Here is a 15,419-nt window from a genome sequence, read left to right as displayed (position 1 = left end):
CTAAAGAAACATATTTGAAAAATGAGAAGATCTTGTTGCATTTATATTAACATAGTGAAACATTTTAATTAAACAATCTATAGGTGGCACTTGTGAAAAACATACTTCAAATGTAACAAATTATAAAGTAGATCATTATAGTGTTTTAGGTGAATGTTTGTTTTTTATTGTTGGCTCCGTCTATCGATGTCTGTGTTTAAAAAAGGTATTTACAGTGGGTTGGTAAGTAAATAAGGTTAACTAAAGAACTTTAGCAGGTGTTAACATCATACAGGTTTTAGTTAATAAGGTTAAAAGGTCTTCTGGAGATCTTAAGCATAAAAAAAAACATAATTTGCTTTTATGTAAGTAGCATTAAAGCTGCCAGCAATTACACACAAATCAAATAGCAAATGATCCCACCCCTAGGTACTGTATGCTGTTCCTTTAAATGACTGATGTGTAAATTTCTAACAGCATTCCCAGCAGTCAGTTAATGACGTCACCATGGTTTCCCCCGACTCTAATCTAATGATACTGGGAGTTGCTCAGCAGTGATTTTTTTGCCTCTGTGAGCCGCTTCACTGTCGTCTTTTCCTGGCACTCTGAAAGCAGTCCTGGGAACCTGATCCTATTTTTTTTCCAGAAGCAGTAATGTAGTCTTTCTGAACAGAAACTTCTGATCTGCCGGCAGCAACCTCCAGTTTTCCCTGAAGCAACCTTCTTACCTTTATTTTCCCCCTAACCTCTTCATCTGAAATGGCACTAAAAGAAGGCATATTGCCCATCAGTGAGATGCTGAGTCCTTTCCCAGAGGTGATGGAGCTGAACGTGGGAGGACAGGTGTACGTAACTAACCATTCTACCCTCATCAGCGTCCCCGAAACTACTTTGCACAGCATGTTCACCAAGAACCAGGTGAAAGATTTACCGAGGGACAACAGGGGTCGTTTCTTCATAGACCGAGACGGTTTCCTCTTCAGGTACGTTTTGGATTTCCTTAGGGACAAGCAGCTGGTCCTTCCAGATCACTTCCCTGAAAAGGAGAGGCTTTTAAGAGAGGCAGAGTACTTCCAACTTAATGATCTTCTTAAACTGCTGACACCCAAGGTTACCAAGCAAAGCTCTATGAATGACGAAGGATGCCAGAGTGATATAGAAGAAAATTCTCAAAGTAGTGACCTGGCCAGGACTGCTGCATTAGACAAGAGGTCTGGATTTATCACCATAGGCTACCGAGGCTCTTATACCATGGTCAGAGACAACCAGGCAGATGCCAAATTCCGCCGGGTGGCCAGGATTATGGTGTGCGGCAGGATTGCCCTGGCCAAAGAAGTTTTTGGGGAAACATTGAATGAGAGCAGAGACCCTGACCGACCTCCTGAGAAGTATACCTCACGCTTTTACCTGAAATTTACCTACTTGGAGCAGGCTTTTGACAGGCTGTCCGACGCCGGGTTTCACATGGTGGCTTGTAATTCCACGGGCACTGCTGCCTTCATTAACCAATACAGGGATGACAAAATCTGGAGCAGCTACACTGAATACATCTTTTTCAGTAAGTTCCAGAAAGTTATTTTGTATATTTGAAGTTACTTTATTTATTGCAATATATGTTGTCTGCAGTACATTAGTCCCAGAATGGTTCAAGTCTTACAAAATAATAGAAATAGTTTAAAAACATTAGTTTTGGTAAATTTTTTAAGAATAATATGTGTGGATAGTAATTTCTGTGCATTGCAAATTTCTGTAAGAAATATGGGAAAAGGAATAATTTATATATTTTTTTTATTTACAAGGGAACCAGTGATATAAAGTCCATTCTGTAATCTAAATTTGGATACTGCTTTTCTCACATGAGTACAGCTGATGGCATTCTTAAATGATTTTTGACGGGTGTATGGTTGTCCACATCACAAAGTTTTGCAAAGCCAACAGCTTCTTATTATTTTGGGTAGTTTCAGGTCAGGGTTGTGCACATGGGTAGAAGTGGAGAAGGAGGCATCCCCTTTAAATGCTGCTATCTGGGGTGTGGACAGATAGGTGCTTTGTTTTCTTACCTGAATTTGACACCCCAAAAATCTATATTGTTAAACAAATATTTTAGACATGGGTATTTAGCCCTAGGCTGTATTACAAGTCAGTAGTGTGAATGAGCTGCCACCACCTTTGATTACCCGGTCGGTCTAAGGGAAATCGTAGAAACTTATAGTTTCACTTAAAAACAGCAGTCCAGGGAAGGAGCTTTATATGCAACAGATACATTGGTATGCTAACCAGTGGCATAGTAGAAATTTATATATATATATATATATATATATATATATATATATATATATATATATATATATATATATATATATATTATTGTGATACTCTTAAAATGCAAATCAATACAACCCCCCAAAGAATATAAATCAAAACATATACATACAAAGAATAATACAACTGCTGTATATTCAGACTGACAGACTGCATATCAGTACTAAACACTGACCAATTCTATCATTCAATCAATCACCCACAGGGCTTGCAATTAAACAGAAATCAATTCATAAAACATCTAACAGACCACAAGTGTTTGAATCAAAGTTCAACATTCAGCACTTACACCCTGGATATGAATACATGTTGATACATTTCAATAAGGTCAACATAAATCATCGTGGAACCTGAATCGCTTCACTGGGTACTGTGGAGAAACTGGGGTGGGGTGAAAAGCAGTCTCTGGTAGTCAGCAAGTGGAGTCAGGTTACAAACTGCTATAACAGAGCATATCGTGTTGAAGTGAAATCTATTTAGAGATTCATAAAAGCAAATAGCAATCAGGGTAGGTGGGTTCATCTTTGCAGACAGTTTTATGGTGTATCTAATTCTGGAGTTTTTAATACAGCTGTCAAAAGTTCATTATGAGATTATACCTGCGGGAGACATGAAACGATTGTGGAGCCCCACATGCTCCAAAAATCTTATTTAAAACAATAAAATAAATACAATTCCATTAAAAATGACATTAAAGTTATTTTGACAGTGCCCTTTCCTTATTTTGCTTTCCAAATTCAATTATCTAGTCTGCACACAGGAATTCATTCTCTTCCAGTTTTTGTGATCAGCCTTTAGGGCCTCATTTACAAAAACTGGCTAAACGATGGTGCACAATAATTGCAATTACTGTGCACGATAATAATTTCCGAATTTATTATTGTAATTTTATTCATTATCGCATGAAATAGTGGGCATATTATGGCGCACATTGATTTTATTGTGCCACACTGTGGTAATCAGAATGAATATGTGATTTGTATGGTAATGTATTTAAATGAGGCACCCGGCCACTCCGAATAATGAGATGTGCTTTATTCACACCGTATTTACTAAAGGACGTTAATTTTAGTGCGCGCATTAAAGTGATCATTTATTAGTGCGTATGAGAACCAGGCATTAACCACTGATAAGCGCACTATTTTTCTGGCCTGAAAACTAGTGATGTGCAGTTCGATTGTTTTTACTGACTCGATTCATTTGATTCATTCAGTTTAGTGAATCAATTCAACAGATTTGTTTGTTTGATTCACTAACATTAAATAAATACATCTTGCTGAATTACTTAGTTATGAAGATTGGTTTGAATGGAAAAATTCTGCCAGCAAGGGCCATGTAAGTTAAGACTGTTCACTTGGTGGGCCGCATCGTAAACAAATAAATACATAAAAATATATGCACGATTCCTAGTCATCAATAAATATGCAGGCACGGTTTCAATCAATTAATCAACATATTACTTCAAGTATTTTATAGTACAGAAATAGGCAGATATAACTAGAAGCAGCTTTCCTAGAACACTGACAAAAAAACTAAATATCACAAATGTAATATAATGGGAAGTAGAAGAGTATTTGATTTCAATGGAAATCTCAAATCTCAAATAAAAGATGTCAGAGTATATAATGCTAAGTCTCAACATTTAACTTATATTCCAAAATATACAATTTTTAACAGCACTGAAAAAAAAGATACTGACAAGCTGTGAAAATGTGAAATAGTAATCAGTACCACTTTGAAATGTACCTTTTTATGGCTTCTGTCGGGACACTTGACTCGCACACTTGATAACAATGCTCATTACGTGTTCTAATTCTGCAACTTTTCCACATAATGCCTGTTGATGCAGAATCCAGTGTAAGAACATTGGTACTTCTGCATTTCTTTCTTTATTTTTTTTCTAGCACTCTGCTAGCCAGTCCACTCTTTTGCCCAGTCATATATGGCGCACTCTGTTGTATTCCCAGTTAGTTTCTTCCAAGGTAATTCTGCACTTTCCATGGCTTCTTGAAGGTAAAAAAAGTCATTTCCTGTGGTTGTGTTGTTCATGGCATCCACAGCACTTTTGTTGACTCCATAGCTTCTTTCATTTCCAGTAAACTCAAAATTTGTTGCTTTGTGCAGAGTGTCATAGTGACGTTGTATGTTATAATCTTTCATAACTGCAACCGTTGCACTGCAAATCAGACATCTTGCCTTGCAGTCAAAATTATTCATTGAACAAATAATCATCTGGCTAATTTGGGAATCTTGTGTTCCGCCTCCACCTTTCACTTCTGTGACAACTACTTTTTGGCTACTGATTTTAAATTTTACACACAATAAAATAAATAGTTTAAACAAGCCATCGCTTCGCTATCCTAATCAAAATGATGTGTGTGTGCTGTTACACGTTTGTGTGAGGAAACGGATCCTGTGTGCTAATTGATTGGCTATTTTACTACCTCTGTGAGCGGTGATTGGCGTAATGGGAATGTCATTCATACAATGCAGACTGCACATGTTGAACACGCTTTATATTAAAGAGGCGGGTTGTTTTAAAAAATAATTCTAAAACGGTACAGTACATCAATGCAATTTTAAAAACTAATGGGCAGGCCGCCAAAAATTGCCTCCCCTATATGTATCTTTGACACTCCTACTTTTAGAGTATTAACTATTTATTTTAAACTATGCTTCAGATTTAACTGCAACCTATTTAATAAACTGCAATTTACAAAAAAAAAGCCCTTCTAAAGCTCACTGGGAATTATATTACATTTCCCACACAGAGGACAGGTTTACAGGATGTGAAAGTGGGCTTCTGCCAGGTTGCTGGTTTCCCCAATGTGATTGGTGCTATTGATTGTACTCACATAGCACTGTCACCCTGATCCATGGAGCCTGCTCTGCAGAGTGACAGTGCTGACAAGGATGAGAATTGAGGCTACATCTCATCAATCAATATTTCTCGAGTAAGCAGAACAAAAAGAAAAAATATGCCATTGCACAACATGACTTTTATTGAAAGGAGAAAGGCTTTTTTTTTTTTTTTTTTTTTTTACATTACACAAGGAATACATGTTAAAATTAAAAGGTAATCAGTGCAGTTTCACTTTACGTTGCCTTTGCCTGTCCCCTGCTGAGTGCTCTGTCTGTTGTCATTTTTGGTCAATTTAAGCCACCTCCACCTTCACAATAACCTACTGACCAAAAGATACGCCTGGACTGCTGGAGCTTTTGATATCACGGTGGTCACGGGTAAGTCTCTGACATTATCGTGCACATTAAATTATCACTCACAATACATGTAGTGTGCACGGAATGGTATGTAAATTAGCCAAATACTGTGCACGTTGACTCTGTTAGTAAATGGGGCAGTACATTTAGATTTATCGTGCACGTTAGGCTCTCTACGTGCATGCTAACTCCTTTAGTAAATGAGGCCCTTGGAGTTAAAAAAAAAAAAAAACAGGTAGCCATTTACCAACACATAACATGTTACTTATTTTCTGTATACAGATTTGTCTAAGATTCAAGAGGTTTTTGTTTTTAAATGTATTATGTGTTTATTTACATGTATAATGTTTTAAATAATCAGGTTGCCAAGTTGTCAGATAATGCTCCATGGGGTGAATACATTCAAAATGTTTTATGCTGTTTCTATTTATTCTTCCTGGAAATGTTACTCTTCCCTGGCACTTGATTCAACTTGATTTGTTTTCTAAGATTTATCAGAGTTTTGTCTATCTACAGTATATGTTCTAAACAGGTAGTCTTTAGTACAGGTGTTACACCAAGTGGATTCATTATCAAATGAAAATAAAATGTCCTTATTGGTTTATATTGGTAATATATAAACGTATTATTACAACTGACCTTTTAAATCTCCAGGTGGGCTTCTGGCATGCAAGTAAACTGTAGTGTGAACCCATTGGGCATCCACTGCTGTCAGAAACAGCAGAATGTTTGCAAGTGTGTAGCGACCCAGTGACAGGCATTTTCGCTTCTTAACCATGCTACAGCATGTCAAATTAAATTAGTGGTGTCTTCTAGTCGTCTTGAGTTGTTAAAGCAGACTGAAATCTGTGCTGGCATAAGTGTGCTCCAGTTACTAATGATGACATTCAAAATCAGATTTACTCCTTGTACAAAACATAACCCTACAGCGCACAACACTGCTGACTGTATTTCTCAATATTTTTCAAGCCATACTGAAGTTACAATACAGTGCTGCAATTGCCTCAGGTTTAATTCTTTTGGATGAATGAGGTCTATGAGATCATTTCCTGTAAGTTAATATAACAGAAACACTCATCTGCACTGATGAATTATTAAAACAGACTGATGCTCCTGCCCATAGACCTCAGGCAGTGCTGCTGTCTCGACTTTCGCATCATGCTGCTGGGGTTGCACCTGTTTCAAGTCAGTTTTACATTTGCTTTTGGTATTTTAATGTTCAAAAGCTTCAAACATATTTTGTATAAAACGCTGTGGCCAAAATACAGCAACGATTTCTGTTGTTGAGGAGGCTTTAAAGTATGACAGTGTTAGCTGTTGCTCAGTTCTCGGTTTATTATATTACACCACTTATTTAGGTTTTATTTGAGCAATTCTTATTAAGGTCTGTGTGTATATTATTATGACAGTTCACGATATTAGAATGTATTGCTCCACCTATAAATCTTTAGTAATGTTAAATTATTGGTACAGTGTGTCTATAGAAATTAAGAGACAGGTACTGCAAGCAGTTAAACACACACACACACACACACACACACACACAACCATAGATATGTCAATATTATTATTTTATTACTGTACTTCATTCATATTAAAGTGACATGGCTTGACCATGACCAAATCAGAATCTATGTATCAGCAGTGTAACTGTACATATATAGAGATATTTTGTAAAGAAGTACTTGAACAAGCTGATGGAATATTCATGAACACCACTATACAAGTCCTTGGGGACCAATAAAAGGATGTGTTTTAGTTTCAAAAAGGACATAAAAACGCATTTTTATAACCTCTGCTTTCCAGTGCACCTAACACAGCATGTATATCCTCTGTCACTTTAGATGGGGTTGTCAGCATTAGCAGACTAAAATAAATATCAAGAACTTATTTAACTAGAAAAGGATTAATTGTTGGTTGGAGTCCGAGGACCAGTTAGTAAGCATTGCTATAGAACTATATTTTGTAAATGAGTGCCAGCTGACAGATTTAAATTCACAACAAAGACATCTTTCAGTGACCTTCACGCATTTCCAGTTGAGAAAACAGATGCCTTTGGGACAAGACAATGCAACTAAACGCTGATATTAGTCACTAATATGGTTAAAGCCTTTGGAATTACCCAGATGAGCAGGAGATTAAAAAATAAATAAAATAAAACAAAGTCTGAGATTTCTGAGAATGTTGGTTTTAAAAGAATTTATATAACAAGCTTGTTTAAATCATGTCATTGTCTGTTGTGTTACTGTATATATATATATATATATATATATATATATATATATATATATATATATATATATTTCTGAGAGAGTGAGAAAATGCCCTCAATACATAAAACAATCAAAATATGCTGCATCACCAGCATCTGTATTATACTACCTACAGTGCCTTGCATAAGTATTCACCCCCCTTGGACTTTTCCACATTTTGTAGTGTTACAACCTGGAATTGAAATGGATTTAATTGGGATTTTTACCATTTGATTTAGACAACATACTTAACACTTTGAAGGTGACACAAAAGTTAATTAAACAAAAAAAAAAGACATTTGTTGGTTGCATAAGTATTCACCCCCCCTGAGTCAATACTTGGTAGAACCACCTTTGGCAGCAATTACAGCTGAGTCTTTGTGGGTAAGTCTCTACCAGCTTTGCACATCTGGATCCTGCAATTTTTGCCCATTCTTCTTGGCAAAATTGCTCAAGCTCTGTCAAGTTGGCTGGGGACTGTTGGTGAACAGCAATTTTCAAGTTTTGCCACAGATTCTCAATCGGATTGAGGTCTGGGCTTTGACTGGGCCATTCTAAGACATTCAGGTTCTTGTTTTTAAACCACTCCAGTGTAGCTTTGGCTGTGTGTTTAGGGTCATTGTCCTGCTGGAAGGTGAACCTCCGCCCCAGTCCCAGGTCTCTTGCAGACTGAAACAGGTTTTCCTCTAGAATTTCCCTGTATTTGGCTCCATCCATCTTGCCCTCAATCCTGACCAGTTTCCCAGTCCCTGCCGATGAAAAGCATCCCCATAACATGATGCTGCCACCACCATGTTTCACCGTGGGGATGGTGTTCTCAGGGTGATGAGCAGTGTTGGCTTTGCGCCACACATAGCGTTTTGCGCTACGGCCAAAAAGTTCAATTTTGGTCTCATCAGACCAGAGAACCTTTTTCCACATGTTTGCTGTGTCTCCCACATGCCTTTTGGCAAAGTCCAAACAGGATTTGATATGGGTTTTTTCAGCAATGGCTTTCTTCTCGCCACTCTTCCATAAAGCCTAGCTTTGTGGAGCGTCCGAGTTATAGTTGTCCCATGGACGGTTTCTCCGATCTCAGCTGTGGATCTCTCCAGCTCCTTCAGAGTTACCATTGGCCTCTTGGTTGCTTCTCTGACTAATGCCCTCCTTACCTGGTCACTGAGTTTTGGTGGACGGCCTTCTCTAGGCAGATTCGCAGTTGTGCCATATTCTTTCCATTTTTTAATAATGGATTTAACGGTGCTCCGGGGGATGTTCAAAGTTTGGGATATTTTTTTATAACCCAACCCTGATTGGTGCTTCTCCAGAACTTTATCCCGGGCTTGTTTTGATAGCTGCTTGGTCTTCATGATGCTGTTTGTTTAGATATGCTCTCTAACAAACTCTGGGGCCTTCCAGAAACAGGTGTATTTAATCTGAGATCATGTGACACTTTCACTGCACACAGGTGGACTCCATTCAAGTAATTATGTGACTTCTGAAGGCAATTGGTTGCACCAGAGCTTATTTAGGGGTGTCACAGCAAAGGGGGTGAATACTTATGCAATCAAGACTTTTCAGTTTTTTATTTGTAAATAATTTTGAAAAATATGTAGATTTTTTTCCCCACTTCGACATTATGGACTATTTTATGTAGATCAGTGACAAAAAATCCTAATTAAATCCATTTTAATTCCAGGTTGTAACACTACAAAATGTGGAAAAGTCCAAGGGGGGTGAATACTTATGCAAGGCACTGTATAACAAATCTGATGGCAGTTTAAAATGAATCTGGTCAATCAAAGGCAAGTACTCTGCTTGAAGTGTGTGCATTCTTTAGTGATTCTGTGCTTATATATATATATATATATATATATATATATATATATATATATATATATATATATATATATATAATGATAACTATTACAAATTATTAAATATATATATATATATATATATATATATATATATATATATATATATATATATATATATATATATATATATATATATTGGCACCCTTGATAAAGATGAGCAAAAAAGGCTGTAAAAAATTAACAACACAGGTAATTAGCTATATTTTATGCTCAAATATATGGGAAAACCTTTTTATTTTATTCTAATACAATTGCTCAGAGAAAAAGTTTTTTATTAACAAGTAAGCGTCAGAATTATTGGCACCCCTAAAGATTCTTATAAATAAAATCAAACAAAATTAAATCTGCATTAACATTCTACTTCTTTAAGTTCATCTCAGTCTTAAGGAACTGTATTGTGGCCTTCCATGGCTTCCTGTTTCCCTGGGGTATAAAAATGAGGTAACACGCATATGAAATCCATTTTTTCATCCATCACCATGGGGAAAGGCAAAGAACTCACAAATGAAAAGAGACAAATGGTTGTTGACCATCATAAATTAGGCAATGGGTACAAAACAATAGCTAAAAAATTAAATATACCACTTACCACTATTAGGGCAATAATTAAGAAGTTCAAAACCGCTGGAACAGTGGTAAACTTAACTGGTAGAGGACGTAAGTGTATCTTGCCCCCCATGCACAGTGAGACAGATGGTTCAGGATGCAAAGGGAAATCCAAGGGCCACAGTTGGAGAACTACATAACGTGGATGCATCTTGGGGTCACCAAGTCTCCAAATCTACAATTACACGCAACCTCCATGCCAATAGGCAATTTGGGTTGCCAGAAAAAAAGCCTTTATTGAGAGCAACCAACAAACGTAAGCACCTGGAGTTTGCTAAACGGCATTAGCACTTCGATTGGAACCGGGTGCTACGTTGGAAGAAGGATGCGTGTGCAGAAAAGAACCTCATACCTACTATAAAATATGGTGGTCGATATTTGATGTTATGGGGCTGTTTTGCTTCCACTGGTCCTGGGGCCCTTGTTACGGTCAATGGCATCATGAACTCTACCCAGTACCAGGACATTTTAGCCAAAAACCAGGTTGCCTCTGCCAGTATGCTGAAACTTGGCCACAAGTGGATCTTCCAGCAAGACAATGACCCCAAGCACACATCAAAATCCACAAAGAAATGGTTAATTGACCATAAAATCAACATTTTGCAATGGCCATCTCAGTTTCCGGACTTGAACCCCATTGAAAACCTGTGGTTTCAATTGAAGAGGGCAGCCCATAAGCGCAGACCGAAGGATATCAAGGATCTGGAAAGATTCTGTATGGAGGAATGGTCTAAGATCCCTCCCAATGTGTTCTCCAATCTCATTAAACATTTATAGAAAAAGACAGTGCCGTTATCCTTGCAAGGGGAGGGTGCACAAAGTACTGAAAACAAGGGTGCCAATAATTTTTTTTTTTTTTTTTGGAAATAAATTTATAATTTGAGAAATGTGTAATTTTGGTTGATTCCATTGAATCATTAATAAAGTCAAATATATTCCACATGTTGGAAAATTACAATATAGCTCAGTACTGGTATTATTTATTTTATACAGTCTTTTTTGCTCATCTTTATCAAGGGTGCCAATAATTTGAGTTGACTCTATATATTTTACTGTTTATTAATTATAATAATAAAAATGAGGAACATATGTGGACATTTCTATGTTTTCCAAATTGTATTTCAATAATCCAAGGGTTACCTACTATATTTAAAAAACAACAAAATGCTGGGCAAACCAAAAATGGGCTAGGGCCCTGGTAGCAGGAGATAGCATTGGGCATGGCAATATACAAGGACAAGTGAAGGGGCAGAGAGTTTCAGTGAAACTGCCCAAACGACAACAACCACAACAAACCTGTAGTGTGCAGATGATGCAATTGGGATAGATCTCTTGCCTGCACTTTGGGTCTCTCTATGAGATTCTGCTGTAACCTTGACTGCTGTGCTTTCTTTTTATTCTCCAACCACTTAGCAAAATAAAAATAAAAAAAAAAACATGAAAAAAAGGATTTCTAGACAGTCGTTAAATCAACACAGATAAGGCACAATGAACATGGAATGAAATCATTTCTGAATTGGAAAATTCTGGGATGATTATGGGGAAGCCTATTGTTATTTTACTTTGTCGTCTGCCAGTGCTTAAAATGATCTGCATTCAGGTCAAGAAAACAAGTCTGTTTTCCATCAATTCAATATTGATGTTTTGTTTTGTATAAATCAACACTAACTTGACTAATGTCAATTCCGGGACTCTTTTCTTCTACAGTGGAACAGATTTGCATAATGATTTAATCACTCAAGTGCTAATCCTCAGGTCTCTTGAGAAAGGTTTCTGATAACAGGCTGCCAGCTGTTACTGATATTATTATGATGTTAAGGGACCATCTAAAATCCTCTTGTGGTTGCAATAAATGATAGTAAGCTGTCTGTACATGCACAGTTTGCACTGTTCAAACTAATCTAAAAAAACAGATCTGCTAAAGGTTGAAAAATGAAATACCCTTATAAGTGACACTTTTAACCAAACCTTGTGCATCCCACCAATCAGATGCTGTACATGTTACAGTCTATAGCATGTTTCAGACATGCTCAATAGGGGTCGGGTCAGGAGATTTCAGTAGCCAATTCATCCTTGTTTGCGAAAGGTTGGCGATGTGACTTGGTTTTGAATATGACAATCTTCCCAAAGGGTTGTGACACCCAGCCTCACCCCCCCCCCCCCCCCCCAACACCATGTTGTGACCTGTCATTGCCACTGAATCGGTATTGACTTCACATACAGAAGACCAAAATTTGAAACACATTCAATAACTGCATGACATAACATTGAATTGCCCCATTGTCAAGCATCCTGCTTCCCATGTTCATGCCCTCATTACTTAACTGACGTCAAATTTGTCTCTGAGCCATTAAACCTAAAGCTAAGAGAGTTTTTAACTGAGCACTCTCACATGCACCCCACTGAAGAAACACATGCCACATGAAATCTGTGACTATCCTTTGGAAATTAGGAAAATGAGGTAGATTTGCTACAGAAATATTTACCAACACTATGTCATTAGATTTGGTACCAAGATAAATATGCAAACTATAAAGCACTAATTTGTGGTCTGAGTCTCAAAATGAATCATATGAAGAAAATAGTTAAATGCAGGTTTTATATTACATATATAAAGCAATGTACATTGCATCAGTTCACCTCTGTTTTTATGAATTTATGATTTAAAAGAATACGTTAAAATAATAATAAAAATGCAATATTCCCTTGTCAGGACTCATATGAATGCAAATTGCTATTTGAAATGTGTGTGAAAAATTGATTGAAGTGGGAATTGTACATTGGTAAGATAACACTGGGCAGGTAATGGCATTTGTTCAAGCCTCTCCAACTTAGAAACCTTTACCAAGCTGCCATGCTGTGAAAGTGTACCAGATGAACATTGGGAACCTTGCAAACTAGACCAAGTAATTCCCTTGTGCCTGCTGTATAAGTGTAGGTGATTGTGTCCAGGCTTTCGCAAGCACTTAATAATATTTATCTCGGAAAGACTGGCAATGCTGGTATTCAAAACTTTTTTTATTCTTCACTTATTCTTTAAATTTAAAGTTTACCCAAGGAAGGGATTTTGTGCTAGCGCTTGATATAATCTTATTGCAGTCTTATGGGAGTACACCATTCATTCACGGCCATTCCACCCATTTAATACAACACACAATAGGCACTGAAAATTCAGAAGCAGAGAATATTAGCTGCCTTTTTCAGAGGCCTTTCTGGCAAGATTGAAAATGTAACACTCCAAAGGTCTGACTATCAGGTGCAAGCAGATTTTATCTTGGATTTTTTATTTTGTTTTATTTTCTGGGGAAAAATGATACTGTGTTGTAAACACACTATTTTAAAATTGGATAGGACAGACCTTAATTATGTTGGCTAGAATATTTTGGTGAGAATCAAATAACAACCAGGCAACAACAGTTAATGTTTTGGCTCTTGATCCTGCACGTGTTGAACAATAAATTTTGTTAAGTACTGGTACATATTTTTTTCATTGCTTTTATATTTAATTATTATACACAGTTTTACTTAAGACACAGATCCTTAATTATCAAAAAAAAACAAAAAAACATCACGTTAGTGGTCATTGGGGTTGTTTTCTATGCTAATTATCCATTAGGCCACTCTTGCCCAATGTATAATGGTATATAGGATCCCAAGTCAAAATACAACTCTTTCCAAAATCTGAAAGCAGAAATCTGGTTGAATAACACTGGAAAAGTAATTTTATCAGCATGTAGCAAAGGACACATTTAAAGCCTACAAACCAACAAAGTATTAGCCCCTATATACCACCACATATTATTAATTGGTCAACACTTTCATGTTAAATAAATCTCAATTTCTAATTTGAATGCCATAATTTAAAACAATACCATTATTCCAAATTCTCTCTTTTTTTTCTTTTTTGCAAAAAGAATGTCTTCGATCCTTGACATGCAGGACATATTATTTCACAAACTTGAATCAAACAACTAATACAATTCAAAGTCTCCTCAAATGGTTGTTGCTAACAAAATGTGGCCTACTGTAGTCGAAAAAATACATGACCCTTTTTGTATTCTATCCTACTGCACCTTGCCTTATCAACATTGTTATATCCTTTCATACCCTTGCATGTTTTATTTGTGATGTACCAGGAGATATTCATGTTCTGTTTTCCATTTCTTATCTATGACACAATATATGAGCTCATCAATAGTAGGATTTCTAAGTGTATATGAGGATTAACCCTTAGGGGTGCTTGTCTCCTTTCCAACAGGAACCTAAACAATTTAACAAACTGATGTTATCTTCACATCAATACTGAGCTTCCATTTTAGAACTAAATAGAGCTATCCTTTACCTTATGTATGAGCGATTATGTGTCTGGGGGCCAGTGTAATGAGATATACAATATGGTGTTAAGGTAGCTATTTGGTGATAGAAAAAAATCTATTACAGAATTTAAGGCTTTGGGTGTTACAAAAACACCTGCAGAGCCAATGATGTCATTTTTTTATGTTTTCATTCCTCTTGGAAAGTGATTTTTCAGTTGATGTAGCAAAAAGCAATAAAACAATAAAACAAATGTATAGAGTCTAAGATCACTATTTATTTGATATAAAACATGCAGCAATGTAGTAATGATGACCAATAGTATTAACAGTTATGTGTATTGCCTTGCCGTTTAGCAATGATCTTGCTAAACTGTGCTTGCTGAATTAAGGCATTTTCTTTTGGAACTGTGGTAACTGTAACTTCTTTGTGAACCTATTTATTGTTTGTCACTCCTCCTATTTTTGTGTTGTCTGCAAATTTAACAAGTTTGCTTACTATACCAGAATCTAAGTCATTAATGTAGATTAGGAATTGCAGAGGACCTAATACTGATCCCTGTGGTACTCCACTGGTTACCTCACTCCATTTTGAGGTTTCTCCTCTAATCAGTACTTTGTGTTTTCTACATGTTAACCACTCCCTAATCCATGTGCATGCATTTCCTTGAATCCCTACTGCATTCAGTTTGAGAATTAATCTTTTATGCTGGACTTTGTCAAAAGCTTTCTGGAAATCGAAATAAACCATGTCATATGCTTTGCAATTATCCATTGTCGATGTTGCATCCTCAAAAAAATCAAGCAGGTTAGTTAGACACAGTTAGACACGATCTCCCTTTCCTAAAACCATGCTGACTGCCTCCCAG

At 36.6% G+C, this 15,419-nt stretch overlaps 1 protein-coding gene across 1 annotated transcript in view; it reads left to right on the top strand.

Annotated features, from left to right (window-relative positions):
- Nucleotides 1-514: 514 nt before the first annotated feature.
- Nucleotides 515-15,419, top strand: part of LOC117421013 (BTB/POZ domain-containing protein KCTD8-like) — a 53,760-nt gene continuing 38,855 nt past the window's right edge. Inside the window, exon 1 of the mRNA XM_034034854.3 lies at nucleotides 515-1,537. Coding sequence (XP_033890745.1) covers nucleotides 739-1,537 — 799 coding nt within the window. The 5' untranslated portion in view covers nucleotides 515-738. The remainder of the gene's footprint in view (nucleotides 1,538-15,419) is intronic.

This window comes from Acipenser ruthenus, chromosome 1 (genome assembly GCF_902713425.1).
Source record: "Acipenser ruthenus chromosome 1, fAciRut3.2 maternal haplotype, whole genome shotgun sequence".
Taxonomy (NCBI): Eukaryota; Metazoa; Chordata; class Actinopteri; order Acipenseriformes; family Acipenseridae; genus Acipenser; species Acipenser ruthenus.
This window is presented reverse-complemented; position numbering and strand designations above follow the sequence as displayed.